At 28.7% G+C, this 26,945-nt stretch overlaps 1 protein-coding gene across 1 annotated transcript; it reads right to left on the bottom strand.

Moving 5' to 3' along the window:
* Window positions 1–670: 670 nt before the first annotated feature.
* Window positions 671–6,886, bottom strand: LOC124834173 (putative pectate lyase 8). The gene is made up of 7 exons (XM_047308810.2): window positions 6,632–6,886; window positions 6,427–6,489; window positions 6,114–6,179; window positions 2,623–3,265; window positions 2,139–2,242; window positions 1,555–1,693; window positions 671–1,439 (listed from the first exon to the last, which is right to left on the bottom strand). The coding sequence occupies exons 1-7, from the start codon at window positions 6,748–6,750 to the stop codon at window positions 1,218–1,220; spliced, it is 1,356 nt and encodes a 451-aa protein (XP_047164766.1). The 5' UTR covers window positions 6,751–6,886; the 3' UTR covers window positions 671–1,217.
* Window positions 6,887–26,945: the final 20,059 nt, after the last annotated feature.

The following is a 26,945-nucleotide window of genomic DNA, read 5'->3' as shown; positions in this document are numbered from 1 at the left end:
ATATATATATATATATATATATATATATATATATATATATATAAAATTCTCGCTCATAATTACATCTTTTTTAAAAGGTTTAAGATTTTTTTATCATTATTAGTCGAAATAAATGAAATTTATCAATATCAACAAAAATATTAAAGATTTCAAATTTTATTTATTTAAATCCTTAACATCGCAACTTCAACCTTGATTCAACTTAGTTTTGGTTAGATATGATAAGTGGACATGAATTCAATTCAATTAACTTTACATGATCCTAACTTATAAATATACTTTAAAAATATAAACAAAAAAAACGTATTATAAAATTAAGAAGTATAAATATAAATAGTAAGTGTCACTTAAAAGAAATGTCTTTTAGCTATTGATTAAAGAAATTTATTGTAGCATAACGGAGTAAATATTAAAAAATTATAAAACATGTATTACTTTTAATAGTGTTTACTAGGTGTTAGCGATTGAATGATAATATTTTGGGTTATTTTAAGTAACGTGTGCATTTTATGAATGTTGTAGTGAAATACATTTGTTGTGAATTTATTTCAATAAATGAAATAAAGTAAACTTTTAAAAAGCATTATATGTTTCGTTTTGAGTCTAGTTGCTAGGTAGGTGAATGAAAGATAATATGAAAAGGAAATGCATTAAGAAGATAAGAAAGGCATAAGTAGAAGATGATAAATTCTGATTTAAAGAAATAGAGAACCAAGTATTTGAGTAATACATTCCTTTTTATCTCTTCCCTTCCTTTTTGCCCATTTCATTATGGACAAATGAAGCGTTAACTAAAGGAAGGAGACGGACATAATGAAGGTGTAGTAAGTAGTAAGACGATACAATAGAGGATACATGGGAAGACAGAAAGAAACTAAGGGGAAGAGAGAATAGACTTAGTTTCCCTTGGAAAATTATAGGGAAATCTCTCGTGCCTTTTAAGCAATCACTGTTATCAATTTGATAACAGTTCACATAAAATGTACAGTGTCCCCCCAGATATCTAACTAGTCAGAAGACAAACAACGGCTGCGATCACAGTTGCCGCATGTGCAAACCAATCAGTACATCTATAACAACGGAATAATAAGAGGAAAAAGAATGAAAACTTTTCTTTCTTCCTTTTTACTTTATGCTTTTCTCTGCCTCATTTTTATGTTTTAGGTATTCTTCGGGTGTTTCAATTGGGTTTTCCTTTGGTTGTAGTGTGTTTGATATTAACACATGTTACCCCTGCGACAGTCAAGAACACCAGCTCCAGAGGTAAGGGTACCAACCAAAGAAGATGATTTCGCCCCCAAACTTGAGGCTCTAGCATAGCTCGCTGCAGCTCCTGCTCCCGAAGAGGTGAAATAGGCTCCATTCAGCAAAAGGTCTCCTTCAGACCTCCAATTCCAACTTTTCCATACGGATGCACCCGTGTCTACTCTCTTTGTTACCTGTTCACATTCAATTTCCCATTTTTAATGAAAAACTTCATTATCATCATCATCATAGTCAATAATCAACAACATTTTTCCACAGGTAACAACATTGCATGTGTAAGCATTTTACCTCTTTGGCAAAAGGGTTCAAAGGAGCAAGGTATCTGTTGCCTTGGCTGTTAATTGTGGGATCAGCACTGCCACCAATTGCATACATTTCCCAGTGGGTATAGTCATTGTTAACCACGTGGAAATACCCGTGTCTGCACCTGCGTTGTCCATAAACAATTCCTTATTAACATATATAAATTGTTAGTATATGTGCGACGTCATTGCATGGAAATGGAAATTGTAGGAGCGCAAGGGTCCAACGTTGATTGGTCTGTTGTAAATATTAATGGACTTTTAATTTGGACTGTTTGTTGAGCCAAGTATTAGAACTTGATAAACTTAGATGGGCTTCCGAGAGACCAACAGAAAACATCAGGCAAGCGGGTCAATGGAGGACCCTAGGATGCAAACACCCGACCCCACACCTCTCAAAAGGAAAAATCAAAGTATAATTTACTTGTGATCTTGATAAGGTAAAAAGTTATTCAATCATTCAATTATAGATTGCCAAATATCAAAAGGTGATCAGTAACTGGTTGCCAAAATTTAAAAGTAAAAGTCAAACAAAATTGACCTCTTGCCTGCTTAAAAGATGTTAGTTACCTGGGCATCCTTTGGATAAGTCCCTCCCCAAAATGGTTGTAAGCAATGGTCACTTGCATCTGCTTGTCGCGGACATAAGAGTCACTGTGACCCAGAAGCATGACCTGTAGAATTTTAAAGTCAATTAAAAGAAAGGAGTACGATATATTAACAATTTTTTTAATAATTTTACTATTTGATTGGTTGGTATATTTTAAAAGAAATTAACATTCACGAATATTTTAATGCTTGGTTTACAGGAGTTTTTTTTTTTTTTTACTAGGATACATAAAAATATTGTCTTTTGTAATTTTTAATAAAAAAGAGTTCTTTTTGTTTTTAATATTTTCGCTGATATCTTCCAACACTGGTTAGCAAGATCTGTGTTTGAACTAAAAGGAAACATGAAAAAGACAAGCATTAAGTATTTATTTTTGTTTGATTAAAAATTATTAAAAATGAAAGAAAGAAGAGAATGTGGTGTTTGTCTTAACTAGGGGTATACCTCGTTGTGGTGGGTGAAGTAGTTGTTGGAGATGGTAATGGCAGTGGAGCCCATAATGGCGTCGACGAGTCCATCAGAGCAACTGGAGAGGGAGTTATGGTCGATCCAAATGTGGCTTGAACCAAAGATGGAGATGCCATCCCCGTCAGCGAGCGTTCTCCATCCGTAGTGGGAGGGGGAGCTGCGAACCATGGCGTTGCCCGTTGGCTTGCAGTCGTGAATGTGGAGGCCGTGGATGATGACGTTGGTGATGAACTGGATGGTTATGCACGCGCCGTAGGCGATGTGGACGTTGACGCCGCGCCCGTCGATGGTCTTGAAGCTGTTCATTATCAGCTCCTGCTTCAGTGTGATCACCATGTCCCTCTTGAACACGATCCACAGGGGTTGGTCCTGAATCACGGCGTGCCGGAGCGTTCCCGGTTTTGGGTTCACGGGGTCGTCGTCGTTCGGATTCGTCACCACGTAGTAGCGGCCGTCGCGCCCGCCGATCGCGTTGCGGCCGAAGCCGATGCCGCAGTTGGCGAGCTTCTTTCGCCGGAGGTACCACCGCTTGTCGCACCGCCAGCAGTCATCGATTGGGTTCCCCGTCCCGCATGAGAAGAAATTCAGATTCCTTCGAGCCGTCGAATTGCGGATGCTCCTGTTTTGAGTCATACGTAAATTAATTAAAAAGACACGTACGTTGTCAATAATTCTGTTCTTTTTTTGTCAGTTCTAGCTGGGAGTTTGCATTATTCGTTTCTTCCTAGATTCGAAAATATTATTAGAGAAGCATTGATCAGTACTTGTTTGTAGTCTGAACTACTATTTAAGTTTATATTCTATGAAAATAATTAATGTTACTTAAGTATGTATTATGCAAAAAAGGTTAATAAGAATTTCTTCTAAACTTGGAATATAGAGGTTGATGAAAGGAGAAATAAGAAGAGAAAGAAACTGATAAAATGACATGATAAAAAAAAGAGAGAGAGAGAGAAGAGAGCAGAAGTATGATGAAATAAAAAAAAAAAGTTATGACTATGACAGCCTGTTCTTTTGTTATTTTCATCAGACAATTTGATTACGATGAATATGGATATTTAGAATTATGTACATCTATAGGCTCTTATGTTACATGACTCGTGTCTAGTGCAACACTTGTATAAGATTTGTAGCATGTTACGATAAGAATTTGGAGGAAAAAACTAAAGTGTTAGTTACAGTTGATAAATAATTTTAGTGATATGATAGGGTATCATCACGTGATGAGATGAAAGAATGAATTGAAAATTAAAATGAGTTAATGATGAACAGTTTACTAGGCAAGTGGGAGTGAATTTAACATTGATGTTTATGCATGGTGGGAGGAGTGGTGGGTCGGTCATGTGGGTCTACATGGATAGAATGATACGGTGCATACGGAAAATCGGGGGTTGGAATCAAGCATAAATGATCTGGTAGAAATAAATGTGAAGGTGGGGGGAGATCTAGTTTCTGCTTGGTACTTTAGGGTGTCGGTGGCGAAAAGCGTCATTATTAAGTTCCTGAATGACAGTCATTTAATAATCTCATGGAGGTCTCATTGAATAGCATAATGTGTCAGACAGACAGCAGGTGCAGGATCAACCAAAATACAACTATGACTAGAAAGTGTTACGGTGGAACCAGATCTGATCTGCATTTTGGAGCTATTTCTTGCAGACAGGCTGGAGTGAGGAACATCATTCATGTGCATTACCCTACCCTGTTGGAAGATGTAGGAATGGGAGCTGCAGAAGTTCCCAACACTCTGAATTCAACTTTGTATATTTTGTTCTACTGCCAGAAATATAAACAGGGCAAATGCAATCAATGATGCACAAAGAATTCTTTTTATCTACTGATTTGTAGGACCAAATCATCATGTGGAAGGGATGATGCAATTAGTTTATCCATACCAATTGAAGAATGCAGAGTGATTCTAATGATTTTGATTATTTTCATTTTCATCATGTTTAAAACTATATATCCATGCAGTATGTATGAAGACTTTCCTATAGGTCATGTATTAGATATTAATAAAGGAATTTAATTTATGCTAGTTATATATTTAAAATATTTTTGTTTACCGAATCAAGAAGGAAATAAATTTCACCTACTGGCTACCGGTGAATGTGATTAGGGAAGCAATTAAGGGGACCATTAGCCTAAAAATGTGAAGAGGAAGGAAAATGACAGGTATAAACCAAGACTCTATGACTTATTGAAGTCATTAGTCATAAAACTTGGACTGAGGTACAACAAGGTGTTTGTACTTGGAAAGGAAATTTTAGGATAAGGAAATAAAAAAAAGACAAAAAACTTATCATCAATGAAATGGTCGGATCTCGAGACACTGGCATGTGGTTAAGCTGGCAAATAGAATATAAACGATTCAATTTTTAAGAGATCTCATCTGCATAGAACATGGTGGTTGATTCCTTAGAACCGTGCAAGGCAATACTTCACAACGTGAAGAAGTAACTAAAGCATGGACTACATTTATTAATGGTGAAAAAAAGAAAGAATTTTGAAACCTAATGGCACTGTGACCAAATGGAATAACAACCCTGCTAAATACGTCACTGTGTGATAGGCATCAAAGAATAAGGTCACAAATCGTGGAATCAAATACCATTATTTTTCTCGTTTTTTTTACACATGATTCTAAACTATCGTGTGATAAAACTATAGACTAAAAGTTTTCCTACAGATGACAATTTCGAGCATTAAAGATTTATCTTCTGATACAGTTCACGTAATATTAGTACTCTAATATAATCTTTCAAAAAGAGAGTAGGTCCTTCCCAATCAATTATTAGTTTAGAACTTTTCAGGAGATTTTGTTTTGCAGAAGTGATATTTGTTCCAACAAGGAAATTTGCTCTAAATCCCTTTGTATTTGATGTGATGTGGATATTTATCGGTTGTATCTTAACCCTGTAATAAACAGGGTAGATGTTGGGGTAAGCTCAATAACGGAAAGTGGTTGGGATACCCTCTTAATTATCAAAAGAAGAACACATATACATAGCTTGTAGCTTTCATATAAAACATGGCTAAATTAACCCCTTTGACAGAGTTTTCTTAAAGGCAAAATTCGCCAAAAGAGAATGAAAAGGTTACTATCCAATATTATTATTCCAACAGTAGGATTCACGAGAAGTAATCAAGTGTATATATTTTCCTTCTTTGGTCCTGCATCTCAATAACTATTACTACATTAATAATACTAAAGCCAAGTGGGTTTGCTATGCTGATTCTCTGTTGATCCTTATATTCTGTTAAATGATCATGTGAGCCCTCTTCTCCAAGCAAATAAAAAAATTATAAACAGTTAAAGTAATCTACGTAGCACATGACCTATAATGAGATGAACATAAAGCAACCAATAATATCACTAGAAAACAAAGCAAAAATTTATAAAATAAAAATGACTTAACAGACAGAAACAGAGGAAAAAGAGAAAGAGAAATAAAAAGAAATATTACTCATCAACCATAGAAGCAATCTCCTCTGGATTATCAATTGCATGTTCATTCAAAGCATCCTCCAAACTGAAAACAAACAATAAAAAATCAACAACACTCCACAAATCGCAGAACACTAAAACGACATCGCTTAAACGATAACCAAGTAAACTCCTTAACAGAATTAATCCACGGCTCAGATTGGTTCACTTCCGAGCTGAAAACACAGCTAGCCCAAATCCATCAGCTCTCATTTTCCCCATTCCACGTGGAAGGCCAGATTGTTAGAACCACAACGTGAATAAATCGTAGAAGCAGTAAACAAAATACTAACCTTTCTGCCATAGACGAATTCTTCAAGCTCTGACCACGCAACTTCTTTTCCTCAACCACATCCCTGTTCAATCCGAGAGAAAAGCATTGCTGAAATCAGACTCTAGAAAACAAATAATCTAAAACAAAAAGTAAATAAATAAAACTCATAGAATTTGAAGCAGGGACGAAGGCAGAAGCTTGAAGCATTTCTTTGGCCGAGATACCTTGATTCTGTGGCCTTGTGTTTGGTGATCTCACTTTCATTGACTGCGTTGGAGGCAGCAGAAAACAACACCGCAAGCAGAACGGTGAGAGTGAAGAGTCTGAGAGACAATGACTCCATTGCTCTTCTGCGTGGGTTTGGAAGATTCTCCCAACACAAAGTACTGTTCCTTGTTGTTGTTGTAGCTTGGTGTTGGTTGTTAACGTTGTGAGAGGGAGGAGGAGAGAAAAAGGGTGGAGCCAGAGAAGGAGGTGAGGAAGAGGGGTTTAAATAGCAAGGCACGTACATGTGAAGAGAAAGAGAGAAGGTAGAGGGAGAGACTCATACTTAACCAGGGTTAAGTTAATCAGGGGAAGGAGTAACTACGAGTAACCAACTTACCACCGCTCTAACTGCCATTAACTACTTTGTTTCTCTCTCTCTTTCTTCTTTTTCCACGTGGCATGCTCTCCTCTCTTTCTCTTTATGCAATCAATACACTAGACTGCACCAATGCACAAACCCAAACTCTATATATTTCATCTGTGTTTTCTAATTTATGAACCACTTCGATTTCATGTTTTTTAATTATTCATATTTAACTTTTCATATTACAAAAATTAGGCTTAGATAACATGATATTTTCAGTAATTATTTTTGGATAATCACGTCCTATTTCTTTTACCCACTGAAAAAATAATAAATAAATTATGTATTAATTGTGAAGAATATTTTTCATTTTTATGTTTTTTTAAAAAAAAAACTATAAGAAAAGACAAAAATTTAACCTTCTCAAATTAAAAAATACTGTATTAAAAATATGTTATTGATTTTTTCTGATTAAAAAAATATTATGTTACTTTTCTTTTTCTATAACTCAGATGTTTTCAAAAATGTTTATGAACAATTAATTAAATATATGTTAACTTTTATTATAAACCATAAATTAAAGAATTTGTAATTCTAAAATAAGAAAATTACACGATACCATTGATCTTCCATTAGTGTAAAAGATAATGAGCAATTAAACATGGAAACACAGTACTTTTTACGATAATAAAAAGTATAATTAAAAAGTAGACTTTTTAATAATTATTATAATAAAAGTTTCTATTTAATATAAAAAATTATAAAAGTAAGTCTTTTTTTATTAACTTTTATAATATTATAATGCAAAAACAATAGTTATAGTAAATAGTTTTTTACAATTAATAAATTAATATAATAAATTATCTTACCAAAAATTTCTTTATTAATAATTATAGATTATATATATATATATATATTTATAATGACTGATAAAAAAACCATTATTTTTGTTGCATATTTTGTTCGTTATTAGATCAAATTTAGAAAAAATATATATATAAACTTTACGATTTAAAAATTTATAAAAATTAAATATGAATATTAGAGATACATGGATTAAAATCACACAAATATGTGTTGCTTGTTAAAGTATGAGATGAAAATAAATCCTAATAAATATGAAGAGAAGAGAGAATCAAGAATGAGTTTTATTAAGGTAGAAATCTTTCCTTTGTTGGGAAAAGATAAAAGAAGGAAAAGGAAATTATTTTCTGGAAAGAGCTAATATTTTTATTTATAGAAATGAAAAAAAATATTAAAAAATTTACAGTAACAAAGTTAGATTTTTAGTGAAAAAATTTTAAATAAATTATTATACTTTTAAATATAGTTTAGTTTGGGATGGAGAATACTTGAGTTGGTTCAATAAATAAAAAATGTTAAAATATAAAAATGAAAGAAAAATAAATTCAAGTTGGTTAAAGTATGATGTTTGATTAAAGAATTTCTTTCTTATAACAGAATTGGCTTGTCATATTCTTTCATAGAAGTGTCTCATTTTGGGTCTTACTTGAATGGAATAGTAATAATGGTTGAATTTCTAAAATGATACTGTTTGATTTTAGTATTTAAAATAAACTATATTTTTAAATATTTTATTGATAGAAATATAGCTTATTCATTTATAAATGTAAAATTGAAATTGATAATTAAAATTAAGAGCAAATTTTGGCATGTGAGTGGCTGAAGAGAAGAAGGGGCGTCCTGAAAGTTTAGGTAAGTGTACGAATTGTCTCATTATTAAGCAACGTGCCATGTTCCTTTTTCTATTTCACAAAAACAATGAAGTCAAATATAACACCCTGTCCACTGACACGTGTCCTTCTCCGGATACATTTTTGTTTCTTAAATCTCAAACTCCGATGGTTTTCGGACTTGGATCTCCGTTTTTTCCGGTTCATGTCCAAAATCTAAATTAACAAGAGTTTGCATTTGCATAGTTGGATTGATTTAGATTAGGGTTAAGCCACTATGATTGGGTTAGTCATGAGATTTAAATATATTGAATTATGCTATGCATTTAAATATTATTTTTTCATCATTGTGAAAAAAAAGGCATCTTTCAGAATTTCTTATAATGGTTTCTTGTACAGTCATTTATATAATCATAGTTCAATTAATGATTTGGGTCTTGTTTCATACGAAACTTGGAGGGAATGCAGTATTATAATTAACTTTTTCTTATTAAATAGACAATTTTTTTGGTATACTTCTCCATTTAATCAACTTTTGTAAAGTATTAGGAAGATTTGACCCGCAGACACAATTACTTAATTCTAGTTCATAAATTGGTTATTAAAAAAACTTTTTTTTAATGTATAAACACATTATTTTTAGTGTTTGTTTTTCTTTTATCTATATTTATTAGTTAAACATTAACGGATGATTAAGATATTGTTTATGTTACGGTGTCGAGTCACCTAAATCCTATACAATGTTTTTCTGTTTTGGTTTGGTCATTGCTTCAATCTCTAATCTCTTGTTTGTCGTTTGGAGGTGTACATGTCAAAGATTCTCCGATGTCAAAGGCCCGTACAGTAATCTAAGTACAATAATAAATGTGTAATAAATGTCAACCCTTACCTTTTACCTTTGACATTAGCATAGCCTTAATCGTGGTTCAATCTAAGCTCAATACTCTTAATTATCATTTACCTTAAACCTTGTAGTCAAATCTGTCTTCTGATTATAATCGGACGTCTTTACTTTCTTTCGACCGGCTTTGTCGCTTGGTTAAGCCGCATCCTATAGATAAGTCATTTCCTAATTTTCAGAGTTGTTCATCCAATTAATGTGAGACAACCGTACGGTCGTCCGGCCCATACGGTATAGATATAAACTTTAAAATTAATTTTTTAAAATCGATTCATGAAATTAAATTTACACATATTTATAAATTAATCTTAACTTTAATTAATATGAGATATTAACGATAATTTGATAATGAATGAAATAATATATTTAATAAATAAATAATTTTAGTAAAATAAACTCTAACCCATACCATTTAAATTGTGAATTTTAAAATTTAATTTAATTTTATAAAATTAGATGTACATTTATTTATTTATTTATATAGTGTAAATTAAATTTCCCCTAATCGGTCTCATACTTTCAACACCGATTTAAAATAAACAAAAGGTAGAAAATCATGCAAAGTACTTAGAAGATTCTTAATTTTCTTTTTTATGAAGTTGTAGCTAGTGGTAGCTATGTAAAAGAAGGAGAGACGCATGTTTTTCTTTAGAGCCATGAAACTAAACTTTATTGCAACTGAAGGTATGCTCTATAGGCCGACACGAGGCACTCCCTTTTGTCCATTAATGATCTGTTACTACTACCTATAGATGCATGAACAAAAACACATGCAAGTGCAAATACCAAACACTTTAGGTAAATTCTAAATACACAAAATTATGTTGTAAAAATTCGCATAATTAACTAGTGAAAATACTGATAAATACGGTCAACAAAAAGTCTAGTCCAAAACTTATAAATAAATAAAAACATTGAAGATGCGAATGTTCATTCAGTGATGCATCTAATCAGACTTTTATTTAGCACAAGAAAAGCATCATGTTAAAAGAGTCACAAACACTATTACAAAGTTTATAGGTCCCAAAGGTTACATCATAACAACTTGGTAAAAGCTTGCAACTAGTATTTGTGTCTTGGAGTGTTTATTTTCCATAACAAAAACACTCTACAAAATGTTTAATTTTGGTTGAAGATTTCATTATTAATGATAAGATAACTTTATAGTATTTAAATAAGCTTAAATCTTACTTTAAATATAGATTATATAGTATTAAGTTCGACATATAAAATTTGGTTTTTAAAATAATATTGAAACTAATAAAAATGTTTATCATAACGAAATTTGTTGTTTATTAGGTTTTGTGCTACCAATTATCATACAACGCATAAATCTAATTTCGTGTTCCATATACATGTCTTGGCACTAGTCAAAACTATGGATTTTAATTCGCGCATTTGACATCGGTTTCGTATCAACCAAATTATAGAATGACGCAGTGACTTTTTGCAATTATCGCAAACATATATGTCTCAATTCACAAAGAATTGAAGTCTAAAGGGGTCTATGACCTTCGTTGTTTAGATAATTGAGGTTATAGAGTACTTATCACTAGTAAAAAAAGATTTTCTAACGCGCTATATACGCCTCGGTTTTACTGAAACCGAAGCGTATCAAAGCACGGTGGTATTTTGGCAGCTTTAGCGAAAGTATATGCCTCGGTTGTTCAGGACTCGATGCCTAAAAGGGGTAACTGCTTTGGTTCTAAGAACAACCGAGGCAGAAAACCCTACTGCCAACCTTCAAAAATGACTTTTCACCTGCTAGACTGTTTGAATTAGGTCTATTGCCTCGGTTCTAAGAACAACCGAGGCAGAACACCCTGCTGCCCACTTGCAAAGGGGACTTTTCACCTACCAGACTTTTTGAATTATGTCTACTGTCTCAGTTCTGAGAACAACCGAGGCTGAAAACCCTGTTGCCCACCTGCAAACAGGACTTTTCACCTGACCGCCTTTTTGAATTAGGGCTACTACCTCGGTTCTCTGACCAACTGAGGCAGTAGAGGTTGACAAATGACATTTGGAACGTTCTATGCACTGACAACCCTTGATTCAAGACGTTCTGTCGCAGGCTCTACGACATCTGTTGTCTTCCAACCGAGGCAATAATGTGTTTATGCTTTGGTTTTGTAGTTAACCGAGGCATATAGTTATTAACATTTTTTTAACATTTTTTAGAGGGTTTACGCCTCGGTTGCACTTTTGAGCGAGGTAGTAAGGGTGTTTTTGCCTCGGTTAAGTGGAGAACCAAGGCAATAGCCTATTTAAATTTCTGAAATCACGAAATAGAAGCACTCTTTCCTGTTCATCCTTTTCCCCGCGAAGAACCCTTCTTCTTTGCTTCCATCGCCACTCTTTCTCTTTGCTTCCATCGCCGGTGATCGTCGTTTACCGGCATCATCTCGTCCTCTCGGCATTGTCACCACCGTTGCCTCCAACCATCGTTCGTTGTCGTATTGTTGTCGTGCCTTGCCTCTTCCACCATTGTCGCCGCCGCCACGAGACGTTGCCTGTTCTGCCATTGTCACCACCGCCGCGAGACATTGCTTCTTCCGCCATTGCCCCCAATAGAAGTGTGTCCGCAGTCGCCACCAATTGCCCCCAACCGGAGTGCGTCTGACGTCATTACCGCCACTGATCGTGCCACCACACTCCCAGGTTCATTACTCTTTCCTTTTTTTTGTTTTGTTGTTTATGATTGTTGAAAAAAAATGTTAATTTGTATTATATGTTGTGTAAAATATGTTACATTTTGGATTTGTGAATCTGAAAAAGAGGGTTATAATGTGATTAACATAAATTAGTTTAAGTATCTCATTATCAATCTAATCTAAATGATATAAATGGAGGGAAAAGGAAGAAAGACTTGGGAGGGAGAGTTAAAGAAAAGGAAAAATATAAATGGAGTGGTGTGTATATACGTAGATGGGCGTTGTTAGGAGGAAGGAAGAATGAAGATTTTGCATGAGAGGAACCTATGTTCTATGGCAGTAAAGAGGGCGAGAGTGAGATGTCGTGAGGGTTTGATTAAGAGAAATGGGAACCCGTGTGGGTTCCATTGGGTGTATTTTCCTTTTATTTTGCACTCACCTACACGTGAGTGGCGCGAGGCCTTAGGCAGGGAAAGAATTATTGTTCCTTAGCTTGTGTTTTTTTTCTTATGATAAAAGGGTGGATGAGAGTGGGTCCCATGGAGTGGGTTAAAGTGAGAAAGTTCTTTTAACTTGTTCAAGAGGAATTTGGTAGTGTTGACACGTATGTAGTGTTAAAGATTGAAAATTTAATATTAGGAATCATGAGACTGAGTAATGTGTTGTTTTGCTTTTGTTCACCTATTGCAGCTTCTAATAGGCGGACATTTTTCATCGTTGACCGGTTTTCACGCTTTCAGGTTCCTATTCTTAAAATATTTCTTTTAATATGAACATATAATTATTTGTTTGCTTGAATATATTGTAGGTTGCATATGTAATTATTTGTTTTCTTGAATATATATTGTTGTTTTGAATTAGCCTTAGTTTCCCATTTGAGCGAGAGGAGTTCATCTTAGCGTAGGTTAGGATTAGTCTATAGGACTGAAGGTCAGGCCAAGTCACCCGAAGTCGAAGTTCGAGACAAGTCATCTCATCAAATGTCGAGCTAAGTCAACTCAAACTGAAGGATAAAGCTAAGTTATCCAAATATTTTTAACATATATTTTTGTCTTAAAATATAAATTAAATTGTTTTATCCAAACAATAAAATTGAAATCTAAGATATTTCAATTGCTCCATCCAAACTATTTAAAAAATTAAGAGAATTCAATTATAAATCACTAGTACAACGAAGGTTTTTTATGTCGATTAAAAAATGTTTTCTATGTTAGTTCTAAAATCGGCATAAATACAACCAATATAGAATTTATACTTTCTATGTCACTTTTTATGCTAGTTGTGGTCATAACCAACAAAAAAGTTTCACTTCTCGTGGATGGCAAGTGGTGAGGGTTCAATTAGGCAAATCGAGAGAATTGTCCTCCACTATGTGAACCTTGCGCCCGCTTTGTAGTACTTCTTGCAGCATTGGGTGAGGTCGTCCAAGCCTTGGGTGATGATTTTACAATTTGTTTCAGCTAGCTTGACCATGCTCTTGTCCACCTTTATGCTAGAAGAAATCCTCCTTTCTTCATCACGTCCACAAAGGGTACTTTTGCCACACAGAAAAACTTCATCAATTTTTGCATCACTTCATGTGTTGTAGTAAGGATACCCTTTCCAAGGGTCCCAATTATGCAGCATTGGCAATTAGCTTATCCGCATTTCATTCTAAACGTTATTAATAATAACTAACCTCCACAACTTACCATGATAAACACTATAAGGAGTAATGAGATAACAATATTACGATATCGAATGAAGAAAAAAAGTACAAAAAAATGCATAGACAAAAAAATAACAGTGAACAGAATTAACCTTGGTATTTGCTCTTGAAGTAAGACATAGTGGCTTCAAGGGCTTGTATGAAAAAACATGAATAAGTGGGAAATAATATAGATTTTATGAAGGGTAATGAGAGAACGAAGAATAGGGTAGGACGCTCAAAGTTGATTAGACTATGCTTTACCAAAACCCTAAAAGAGCGAGAATGACACAAACTAGGAGAACAACAGTGGGGAGTGATATATGAGCCACAAGAGCACGAGAACAAGAGCGTCAGAGCGAGGAGCGAATGCACCAGAGCATGAGATTGATGAGCGAGGAGCATAAACTTCGAGATTAAAGGAATACGGGAAGAAGAAGATTAAAGAAATTATGTTGGTTATAGTGACAAATCGACGTAGAAAGTCTTCTACTTTATTACAAAATTGTCACTCTCTCATTTTCTATGTTGGTTCTAAGCATAATCGGTTATAGTGCATAGGGTGCAATGTAGAGAAGGAGAGCAAATAGAGGAAAGTGATGTGAAGCATAAAGAGGAGCAAGGGAAGAAGAAAATTAAAGATATTATGTCAGTTAAAATGACCAACCGACATAGTATAAAAAAATTTATTATATATTTACAATTTTATCACCATATCACTTATTATAATAAGTGAATAATAACCAAAATAATAAATCTTTATAAAAGTTATTTTTTACTAATGAATAATTCAAATGTGATGTACTTCAATTTCTTGAAATGGAAAAAATTCTTTATCCAAACACAAGATAAATCTATCCATTGTTACATAGTAAATACCTTATAAACCTCACACTAAAATCTCTTACTTCAAATTTAACACTTAACTGATCATATTTATTAGTTAAAAGATTAAGGAAAACAAATCACAGTAAGTAAATTGTAGGTTAAACTACTTAATTTTACTCATGAAACAAATTTTCTCGCTACAAAGAAATAAATCGAAAATAAAATTATAGAGAATTACAGAATTCAAAATTGTTATATTTATATATAGGACATATAGTACACTATGAAATAAAGGAGTGCCAAAACTCAAGAAATATATGGTTTACTGCAAATATTTCCTTTAAAAGTATACTTTAAAGCTCAAATTATGAAAGAAATAAAATTAAAAGACAATATGTTTACATACATAAAAATATATTTGAGCCAGATAAAGGTGACCATTTTGCGAAATAAAAAGGATTAGCAATCTCCATAAGTAAGTTTTCCACTCTTCATCTCTATATATAATTATACTAGTGATGACATGTAGATAATATTCAATTGAAACGCAACTTTTCAAAATTCAATTTACGTCCATGATTTATAAAAATGGGGATTTCCAAGCTTATTTTATGTAAAATAAAAATAATTTTATCAAGTTATTGTATAATTAGTCGTGTGAGAAAATATAATTGTTTTTCATTGACCTGAACCGACTAAAAATTTTATTTGATTTCATTTATTATCTCCAACAACCCTATGATAACTCATGCAATGCACTTGTTCTCAAAATCTTCATTCGGGTATACATAGTTGCTTCCCATTTCCTATAGTTTAAAATACAAACAAAACACGCATGCTTGAATTCATTGGATAACGACTAAGAATCTTCATATATTTATTCATTGTTATAGAATGATTTTCTCAATAATCTCGGGGTTGTAATGGATAGAGGTGTCATTTGAGCCCTTGGCCCATGGGTTGACCCTGACCCCTTCTAAAATCAAGCCCCAATTTTCTAGCCCACTTAATAGGGGGCTTTTTAAAAGCCCCAACCCCTAAAGCCCCACATAAAGTGGGTTGGGGTAGGGTTAGGATGGGGCTAGCCCCCAAACTAAATTAATTCACTTTTAATGTTTTTTTAGTTATTTCTTTTATTTACTTTTCAAGTTCAATAATTTCCAAAATTTACATGATATTTAATATCTTTTTAATTAAATATAAATGTATAAATATTGATTTTAGAAAAAATTATTTAAAATAATTTTTTAATTATAAGCATATTTTAAATATATAATTTTATTATTTTGGAAAGTTAAAAAAGAAAATTTTTATTATTATTTTTATTTAAAAGAAAATGAAAAAAATTTCAAAAAAGAAATTATAAAAGTAACACAGTTGAAAATTTGATTTTTCAATAATCGAATTCTGATATCTATATAAATATTTGAAATATTAATTATGGATATATTTTAAATTCAAATTTACTGATTGGATGAATTTTTAATATCGGTGTAAAATTTTTATTTTTTATAGTTTGTCATATAAAATTCTTTTGTTGAATGTTTTGTATAGATATATATACATTAAAAAATTAAACCACAAATTTTATAAAGTTTAAAATTAATTTCACGTAATAAAAGAACTAACTTTTTAGTGAAAATCCTTGTTAGGCAAAATTGTTATAAATATCATATATGTTAGTATACAAGATCTAGATGTAATCCTAGTGGTTATAAAATCAGATTTTTTTCTAACCTTTTAGATTAAATTAATATTTTAAAATGACTTATTTTTATCCAACAAAGATCGTTTTTATTGAATTATATATCATAACTGAACCGATTGTAATAAAAAATAATTAAATAATAGATACAATATTTTTAAATAAATATAATGTTATCATTTATAATACTAAAATTAAAATTATTATTTTATTTAATTATTAACATATAAAATAAATAAAAATTATAATAATTATAATAATAAATAAATTACATCAATGTCTCTTAATAAGAAACTAATAAAGAAGACAAATGAATATAATATGAAATATATGAAAAAAACATAAAAATATATAAATTGATTTAAATGACTAAATTATACGTTTTATAAATTTTTTTTAAAAGAATTATATAACTTTATAAATAATAAATATTAATTTTATTAAATTTGGAAAATTAAAAAAGTTAAAAAGTTATTAAGTTAAAATTTTAACATGTTCACACCAATTAAAAATAATGTAATTTTGATCACAAATCTTAATCGAATGATATTGATTTAAAAAAAAAAAAAAAAAAAAAAAAAAAAAACTAGTGACAAAATATATTACCATTTATAAATAAATTCGTTAGTCCATCAAAATTTTACAAATTAAATTAATTTTTTTTAACTTTTAAACCTATTTTATGTGGATATCTCTGAACCGTCAAATTTACAAACCAAAATTAAGAAACCAAAATTAAGATGAAAAAATTATCAAAACAAAATTTGGAAATTAAGGAATAATTGTATAAAAGCATTATTATTAAACTAATTAATACAGAAACACGTTATGAAGTAGAAAATTAATTTTATTGGTAAAAAAATATAATTATACATGAATCAATTATGATTATAAGTTATTACTAACAAAGATAAAATGAAAGATGGATAAAAAATACACATGATTTGTGATTACTTGTATGATGATATTATGTTTCTGGATGTTAAATTTTGTAAAAAGGAAAGCCCATGGGCTGGCCCTGGCCTATAGGGCTTTAGGGCTTTTTAGCCCTGTGGGCTTTTTAAATAAAGATATTTTTTGGCCCTGTGGGCTTTTTTGGTCCCAACCCACGTGGGTTAGGGCCAAATCTTATTAAAGGGGCTCATTTGACAGCTCTAGTAATGGATACATAAAATGGTCCAAGCAAAAAGCTATCATTTTCAACTCGTCTATGAAGAATGTACTATTTGTCTATCTAAAGTCAAGGAACATAATTAAGAACATAACTAGTATATATTATTGGAATTTCTAATTCAAATTAATTAACTCCCACCAATTTAGCATATGTTTTCTCCTATACTTTCGCGTTAATTTTTTTAAATTAGAATTTTGTGAGCTACAAGTAATTAATGAGAATTAGAAGGAGAAAAAAAAGTAAAAACAAAGGTCAATATTGTTAATCATTAAGTAGAGTACAATTTTTTCAAATCTTTTGTTCATATATAAGGTGAAAGTGATGCAATATATTTGTTGGAGAAAGAAAAGTTCGTTCACATTATCTTACAACACATAAAAATTCGAATTATAAAAACTTTACATAAATATTATATATTGAAAATAGACTTATTTTAAAAATATTATTTTAACTTTTTCAAATTTATTAGTCAAGATTCACCAATCTACTGGTCTTAATTAACTTAATAGTGGATCATTTTATGAAATTAATGTGACAAATAATTCACATTGAATCCAAAAAGAAACTACCACATATGGAGATTGACGTTTGAAAAACAATTTAGAATTAACTTATCACAAATTATCCATTTAAGGTTGACTTCAAATTGAACCTAAATAAAAATGAAATCTCTCATTGTTTAGGTTATAACGAAAGAACATTTACATGGTGGTGCTGGTTAGATTATGAACTAAAATAGATCAATAATGAAAAATAATCAAAATTTATTATAAAATAAATTATCCTCAATTATATTAAGAATAACAATCCGAAACGAATTAATTATTAGAAACAATGTAATATAAGAATGAAATATAAAAAGTTAATATTTTATGATATATATATATATATATATATATATATATATATATATATATATATATATATATATATATATATATATATTATATATATATAGACACACACACTTGGACGCACATGCATTATCAAGAATCAACAATTGAACATATAAACATTACGTGTCCCAATAGTGCAATTTATTTATGCGCATGGACTTGATGAAGATTGTGTCTAAGATGATTTTATGGTGTAGTAGTTGTAGTGGACGTGTGGCGCATTTTGTGATAAATGGTTTAATGCCTTTGCCAAAGTCGACCACTTTTTGGCATGCCTAAATGAATTAGACTATGCATTCATATATATCAATAACAAATTAATAATAAACTTTATAATTAATTGAACAATCTTCAATATTCTATAGAATAATATGTGGAAGCATATCTTAATTGATTGGTTATTGAAAATAACATATAGCAAACGTATTTGATTTTTAATTGTACAGCATGTTTCTTTTTTATTTTTTCTTCTAATGGAAATAAAGAGAAAAAACATAAATAATATTTTTAAAGAGGCAAATTATAACTCTTTTATTTAACTGTTTAAAACAAAATAAATATTTTTAATAGTTCCCTCGTCAAATTAGAATTTGGATATAGTATCTACGTACTTAATATTTCATGACATATATGATCTTAGTCATGAATATAATTAATTATATCATCTTAATACTTTGACTAATAATATAATGGTCCTAACAAATTTAGTTATGTAATATATATATATATATATATATATATATATATATAAAACTTAAATTGCTAACAATTTCACTAGTCACAAATATATATATCCTTATAAATTAAATTGTCATTATATGCTATGACCATATTCAAAAATATTGTACATTTATTACATCCACATATAGAAAAGAAAAAGAGATACGATGATAAAAAGAGATAGAGTCAAAGTATTATGCCCAAGATGAGATAAGAGAATAGAAAAAAAGAAGAAAAGAAGAAAAGAAAAGAGGTTGAAACAATTGGGGTTGAAATGAATAAAATAAAAGAAGAATGAAGTGTAGAATGATGAATAATATTGCACAACCATGAGTGGGTTAAACTTAACTAGATAAGCGTGTAGGGATACCAAGAGTGGTGAATACTGCATAACCAAGAGTGGGTTAAACTCACATGTAATCTTTGATAAGATTAATTGAACCTCTCAAGAGTTGTTATGAGAGACTATACATAGCTAAGTTGGAGTGAACTAGTATAAAATTTATTTGTTAATTACTTTATTTTACTAACTGAGTTTCTAAATGTTTTTCATCTTTAAAAAGATAACGTCTGCAGAATTCGTCTGAACTACTTATTTCCTCATATTCTCTAAACATTGTTATATAAACCTAAACACGTGTGTTAATACCTTTCCTATTCAAATAAGAACCAAGTATCTATTTAAAGAAACATACTTCCTTTCCATCATTGCACTTCATGGTTTATACATGATACCTCTTGTGAAATTCTTTTGAACATTTCTTATGAACTCTAGCGTCTAGATAACTACGTTTACTGTTTGACTACGCTTATTTGTTAGAGGCTATATTGCAAAAAGAATTTTGAAAATATTATTCAACCCCCCTTTTAATGCTTTCTTGTGACTTCAGTTTATCATGTCGAATTAACCTAGTTCAACCTAATCTTAATGAACCAATAATAAGAAGTGGCCACAATAGGTCGAGCTATCTTATTTTGTCACCAATAATCTACATTTAATATCGTATTCTCAATTCAACCATAGTTTGTCACCATGCAATTAGGTGAAGATGCATACTTTTAAAGACGAGTTATCGACAAAATCAACATAATAATTAATGATCACCTATATATTAAAGATGAGATTTTTATACTCCTTCCATTTCAAAATTTTAGTTTTTCAAAACTTTAATTATTTTAGAATTTTAACATGTAACTATACTATTCTTTTCAATTATATTCTTTCATAAGATCCATCTTAATCATAGATTGTTGATTGAAGTAGAACTACATAACCTTTATATAAATAATCTCATATTTTACTTTTTTATAAAATTTCCTCCATATTTCTTCGAAAAAAATAAAGATATTGTTAAAATATTATGATTGTATGGTAAGATATCTGAATCGATCGATTGGCAACCAAAGCAATCACCAAAGGATAAAATAGCGAGTTGTCATACGACTGTTCCCGAACGATCGTTCACTCGCCAGAGCGAGCGATCGTTATATCCTGTTTACTGATCGGCTTTTAGCTATCGTCTGTTAAACCCAGTCAAATGTTTGGTCAATTTTAGTCAAAATGGTTAAGAAACAAGTGGCCATGACGTCGCAAATCACGGAACCAGCTAACCCAATATCAAGTACGACCAAGCGGTTATATTTTCCAAGCAGTTAAGTTCTCTAACCAACCGGATTTTCAGGTAAACGGTTTTATCTTACTACTAGGTTAAATATGAAAAATCAGAAGGAAAAAAGGTAGGTTTTTCTGGATTAGAAGGAGAGAAAATTATTATTTTCTTCTATTATTGAACTGAAAGAGTTCTACAATTCACCTTTTCTGACTTGAGCGTCAGACTGCCTTTGCAGGTACCCACTCCATTCTCCCCGGAATATTCTGAACAGAAGAAGACGTGAAGATAACGACATTCTAGGAGGAAAGGACGTGATTCATCAGGTTTATATCTCGGCCCCAACTCTTATACCGAAAAAATGATGTTATTCAAATATTATGTTTTTGAAGCACTCTAGGATTTCGATTACATTGTTGGGAATTTGAGTGAGTCTAAGTCTTACATTGGATAAAAATAGAAAGTGAGACACATTAACCTATTGTCTTAAGGTTTTTGATAAATAGTATTGTCAATTTCTTGTATGGTTGAACTCAAATTTTGTGTCTCCTAAATTTACCTCCTCTTTAATAAACCTAACATATAATTTTTTTTTTGCTAAAAAGAATATACTTGAATAATTATAAAAAAAAGTTCAGTTACATCTTAGGACTTTACAAAGCACTTAGAATACAATATTAAATAGTTGAAAGAAAGTATAGAAAATTGTTTAACTATATATAATGTAATAAATAAAGGAGAGGAATATAGTATATATTATATAAATAAAACATTAGTGTGCTTGGAAATGCTTAAACACCTCAAATTTAAAAATGATGAGTTCATTTATTCTTCACAGTCTTAATTAGATGCATAATTGAGTAGAGGCTTTGGCAGTATATGTCCTTAATTAGAGGGTCATAATTTAGTTTGAGAATAAGGGCACTGAAGTTAGTGCGAAATTTCACCCATTCTAGCCTAAAAAGTTAGTATTTATTTCAATAATAATTAGTTTCGTTATCATATCACAAGCTAATCTAGATTTATTATATTTCTTAAATATATGTCTCCATTTGTTTATTTTTCTCTTAATTCTTTATTTGTGATTTATTTCTAATAATATTGTATATTTCTTAATTTTATTAAAATCATTTTAAATTTCTAAGTACATTTTTTTCCAAGACGACGGTAAGATAAACTTGTTATAATAAAGAACTTTTTATTTATGGATGAAGAGAAGAGATGAACATGTGTGTATTTTTTTTATTTATTTTTTCTCTTATAAAATTTTTTCAACTAAAATTTTGTTCACATTCACTTCTATCCATATTATCTTACAATAGTGAATTAATCAGAGTATTAAATACGTATTTTATTAATTCAAATCTGTTTCAAAATATAGCTTGACGCTGATTATCTTATATTTATATACCTTAACAGCTATTTATAATTCATAAAGGAAAATTTTATTTTACAAAAAAACTCGTTGCATAATGAATCTTCACGATAAATCATATTATTATTTTTTTTCTGAATTGTTTTTTTTCTGAAAAAGACATGCAATCACATATAACAACAGTTGTGAGTATATTTCTTTGAAAAGATATTTTTTATTGTAAAAAAATTTAGTTTAAATTAAATCTTATATTAAATAAAGATAAAAAAGTTGAATATCTCATAAACTTATTCTTTTAATATTGTATTTAGAAATTATGTCAATCTCTTGAACTTGTATTTTATGTTAAGTCTCGTCAATAATTTTTTTCCCTGAAGACCTATTATTATTTATTAAAAACTATTATCTTTGACTGAACTAGGCTAATATTCAACTTGCCTCTTTTATAATTTATGTTTTTGATTAGTTTTCTTCTCATTATTACTACTTCCTTGGGATTTAAATCCGGATAAAACGTTTATTTAAATTTAGTGGATTAAAATTGAAACATTAAATAATTCAACATTATTTAATATTTTTGTTTCAAAACTTTTGTTAAGTTAATTCATATTAAACATTATTTTTCTCACATGTATTATAAAAATTGTTCTCATAAAGAATTTAATGTTTAACATGAAAATATATAATTGGATAATATTTTTATTATTATGAACGAAAGTCTGATAATAACAAAAAAAATATTTAACTTTGATGAAAAATAAGCACAATCTAGAATTAAAAGTTATCTATCTTCAAGTTAGTAAGAGAATTATAAATGATAAATAAGAAGTAAAAAAAGTTAAATAGTTCTACTTAATAACACGTATTAATTTATAAACTTTGGTGATATTTTATAAGGGTTAAATATTGCTCCTAACGTATATTTAAAAATTATGTTTCGTCCCTAACTTAAATTATATACTTTTTTTGTTATTACACTTTATAAAAATCATGTAAAACATTTTTTATAAACGATATAAGAAATGTTTATTATGTGACAATCAAAACTTTACAATAAATTAATGTCTATATGTAGTTTCTTAGAAAAATATTTTCTTTTACTTTCATAAAAATACATGGACAATATATATGTGTGTGTGTGTATATATATATATATATATATATATATATATATATATAATTCTCTCTAACGAAATACAATTTTTTTAAAATAATTTGGAAAGAAAAATACATTTAACACATAATATAATTTATATTAAACGAGATTATATGGTTAATAAAATTAAAAGAAAATATGTTTTATATGAAAGTAAAAAATAGATAAAGTTAAGAAATATCTTTAATGAGAGATATTTTATTTATATTAGAATTCAGAATATAACATCTCATATGTGGTGTCTTCGTAGCGTGGTCTTGAATTGTAAGTTTGAGGATGGAAAGACATTGTTGTGAGATAATTGTTGGTTGGAAGTAATGATTGAGTTCAAAGTAACATTATAATTAAGATGCTTGCTCATAAATTTAAACAACAACAACTATATACGACCAATATTCATATTTTGTAGTCTAATAATTAATGTAAGAAATTTAATTTCAAACTCGACCATGAGAGATTATGCCTTAACTACTCTATAATATAACATAAATAAATTAATTTATAATATTATATAGGTGTAAAGCTTACGATAGATTAAATTTCAATTTTATTACGTTATTATGATATTACAATCGTTCATATAATTTTGTAGTATTAAAGTCAAATCAATTATGTAAAATTATGTTAAACCTAAATTAAACTATTTTAATATGTATTTAATATCTTTATGCTCTTTTTTTAGATATTTAGTATATGTGACCTATGCATTTTAAAATAAATTTCTTTTCTTTTTTTTATTAATTTATTTTAAGAAATTCAAAAAAGGTTATGACCTAAGCCAATTTGAAGGTTTCAAACCATTGGTTAGAGGGAAATAATAATAATAATAATAATAATAATAATAATAATAATAATAATAATCCTCCAGAGTTGTCTTTCTCTTCCAAACATGATGATTCCAACTCAATCCTACACCTTATCCTTTCTCAAAAAGACATCACATGGTTTATTTGTGTATATTCTAAAGAGAACACACCTTGATATTTAAATAAATATTCTAATAATTCTTTTTCTCTCTCTCATAATTATTATCCTAGCAACCTTACCATTCACTTTTTGTTAACCTCTCGCACCTCTCTTCACTTAATCGATCGAAAAACATGTCATCAAATTTTAAAATCTATTTAAAAAATTAATTTTAAAATTAATTAAATTTCAAAATTCGATTAAATAAGTTACAAAATTTTGAGATCTAATTTAAAAAATTATGGAATTTTAAAATTTGATTAAATTTATCAAATTTTAAAATCTAAGAAATTTACCAAATTTTAATATTCAGTTAAAAATTATATCAAATTTTGAAATCCAATTAATAATTTAACAAATTTCAAAATCTAATTAATATTTCATTGAATTTTAAAATATATTTAAAGTTTCTTACCAATTCCAAAATATGATAAACATTTTCAGATTTTGAAATCTAGTCACCACTCCCACCATTGCTTCTCATTTCATCAATCTTTTCTAGACGTATATACGTTAAAATCTGACACATTATTTATTTATTTTAAATATTTTTATTTTTAATTTCATTTTAAATATGTTTTATTTATTTTAGTTTAATAAATTATATTTTAAAATATTAAAATATTAAAATATTAAGATATATTAAATTATATTAAAATATTATATTAAACTATACCATTTAAAATATATTAAATAATCGAAATAATAATAATAATACTAATAATAATGTTTATAATAATAATAATTAATATAATTTTAATAATAATAATTATTATTATTATTATCGTTATTACTTTAAAAATTATCTTAAACTAAATATTTATTAAATTTTAGTTTAAAAACGAAATTTAAAAAAATTATGTTAACTAAATTTTGAAATTCGGATAACGTATATTAATTTTTATCATTTTAATTTTGGAAACTAATTATTTCAACGTAACTTATTATTATTATTATTATTATTTTTAATGTGTTTTATCCGTTTTAATAAATTATATGTTAAAATATTAAAATATATTAAATTATATTAAAATATTATTATTATAATAATATTTTATTAATAAAATAATCATAATAATGGTAATTATTGTTATTATTATAATTATAATTATAAAAATTACCATTATTATAATAATAATTATTATTACTTTATTATTATTTTATTATTTTATTATTTTATTATTATTATTTAATATTTGTTAATTAGTATAATTTAATATATTTTAATTTTTTAAAATTTTAAAATCTAATTTAGTGAACAAAAACAAGTAAAAAATATTTAAAATAAAATTAAAAACAAAAATAAATAAATAATGTGTTGGATGTCATGTATGGGATTTTAAAAATATTGATAAATTGAAAAATGAATTTTGAAATTCAGTGGAAATATATTTATTAGATTTCGAAATCTAAAAGAAATGTTTATTGATTTTCAAAATTTAGAAAAAAATTTAATTGGATTTTAAAATTCTGTAGATTTTTTAACTTTGGTTGGAGTTTTTTAATCGAATTTCAATTTTAAAATTAGTTATATTCTAAACTGAATTTTGAAATCGGAGAGTTTCTAAATTAAATTTTGAAATTCTGTTATTCTCTTAGATTTCAAAATCTAAGGATTTTTTCAACTGAATTTAACTAAATTTTGAAAATCTTGAGCTGCATGACCGTAGAGGACACAGTACATTTGATTTTTACTGAAGTTAAAAACTGTAAACTTGCAAGGTTAAGGATAAACCTTGGAGGTTCTCATTAACGACAAACAAGGAGCCCAAATGCTAAAAGGGTAATGGGTTGGGGGTTTCACCCTGCACCTCCAACACTTTTATCATGTACCTCCAAATTTTTAAATAATTCTCAAATCACTTTTATTTAAAACTATTTAATAATTTAAAAAAATGAAAAAATAAATGGTCAAAAATTCCTTTGAAAACAGCTTTTTCAGTATGAGTATAAATTTTTTAGCACACATATTTTTTAAATAAATTTTAAAAAATCATATAAATTATTTTATTTTAACAAAATTAAAAACTAATAGAATAAATTAAATATTTATAATTAAATTATAAAATCAAAAGAATAATCTAATAAAATTTAAAAAAACTCCAAAAAGATAATAATACTTAAAACTACATAATAAGTTTTATAATTTTTTTATATGAATTTTAAATAAATTTATATTATTAATAAATTTAAAATATTCATACAAATTGTATGCAAATTATCTGTTAAAACATTTATAAATAATATAATTAAACATTTTAAATTAATTTAATAAACTTTTATATTAAAAATAAACAAACTTTTAAATTTTAAAATAATATAATAAAATATTTTAAGTAAACAAACTTTTATATTATGTAATATAATTAAACATTTTAAAATAAACTAACAAATTTAAAAATTATCTCATTAAATATTTATAAATAAAAAAATTAAACATTTTGAAGTAATGTAACAAAAAATCATTTTTAATAATATTAAAACTCTCGAATGTGGAAACACGAGAGGAGAATAATGGATCTCAAAATCCGATTTATGCATTCCAAATTGAGTTTTCACTTTTTCGAATGTCGACATCAGAAGCTACACTATCGCATATTG

This window comes from Vigna umbellata, chromosome 5, assembly GCF_029865625.1.
Source record: "Vigna umbellata cultivar VRB3 chromosome 5, Vumbellata_1.0, whole genome shotgun sequence".
NCBI classification, from domain to species: domain Eukaryota; kingdom Viridiplantae; phylum Streptophyta; class Magnoliopsida; order Fabales; family Fabaceae; genus Vigna; species Vigna umbellata.
Note: the sequence above shows the minus strand (reverse complement) of the source record. Positions and strands in the feature narration are given on the sequence as shown.

Excerpts from the sequence above, each read along its gene's own strand:
- LOC124834173 (XM_047308810.2), bottom strand. The coding sequence starts at position 6,750 with ATGGAGTCATTGTCTCTCAGACTCTTCACTCTCACCGTTCTGCTTGCG. Across the intron at positions 6,490-6,631 it reads CACAAGGCCACAGAATCAAG|GGATGTGGTTGAGGAAAAGA; the intron begins GTATCTCGGCCA and ends CGGATTGAACAG. Across the intron at positions 6,180-6,426 it reads AATTCGTCTATGGCAGAAAG|TTTGGAGGATGCTTTGAATG; the intron begins GTTAGTATTTTG and ends GTTTGTTTTCAG.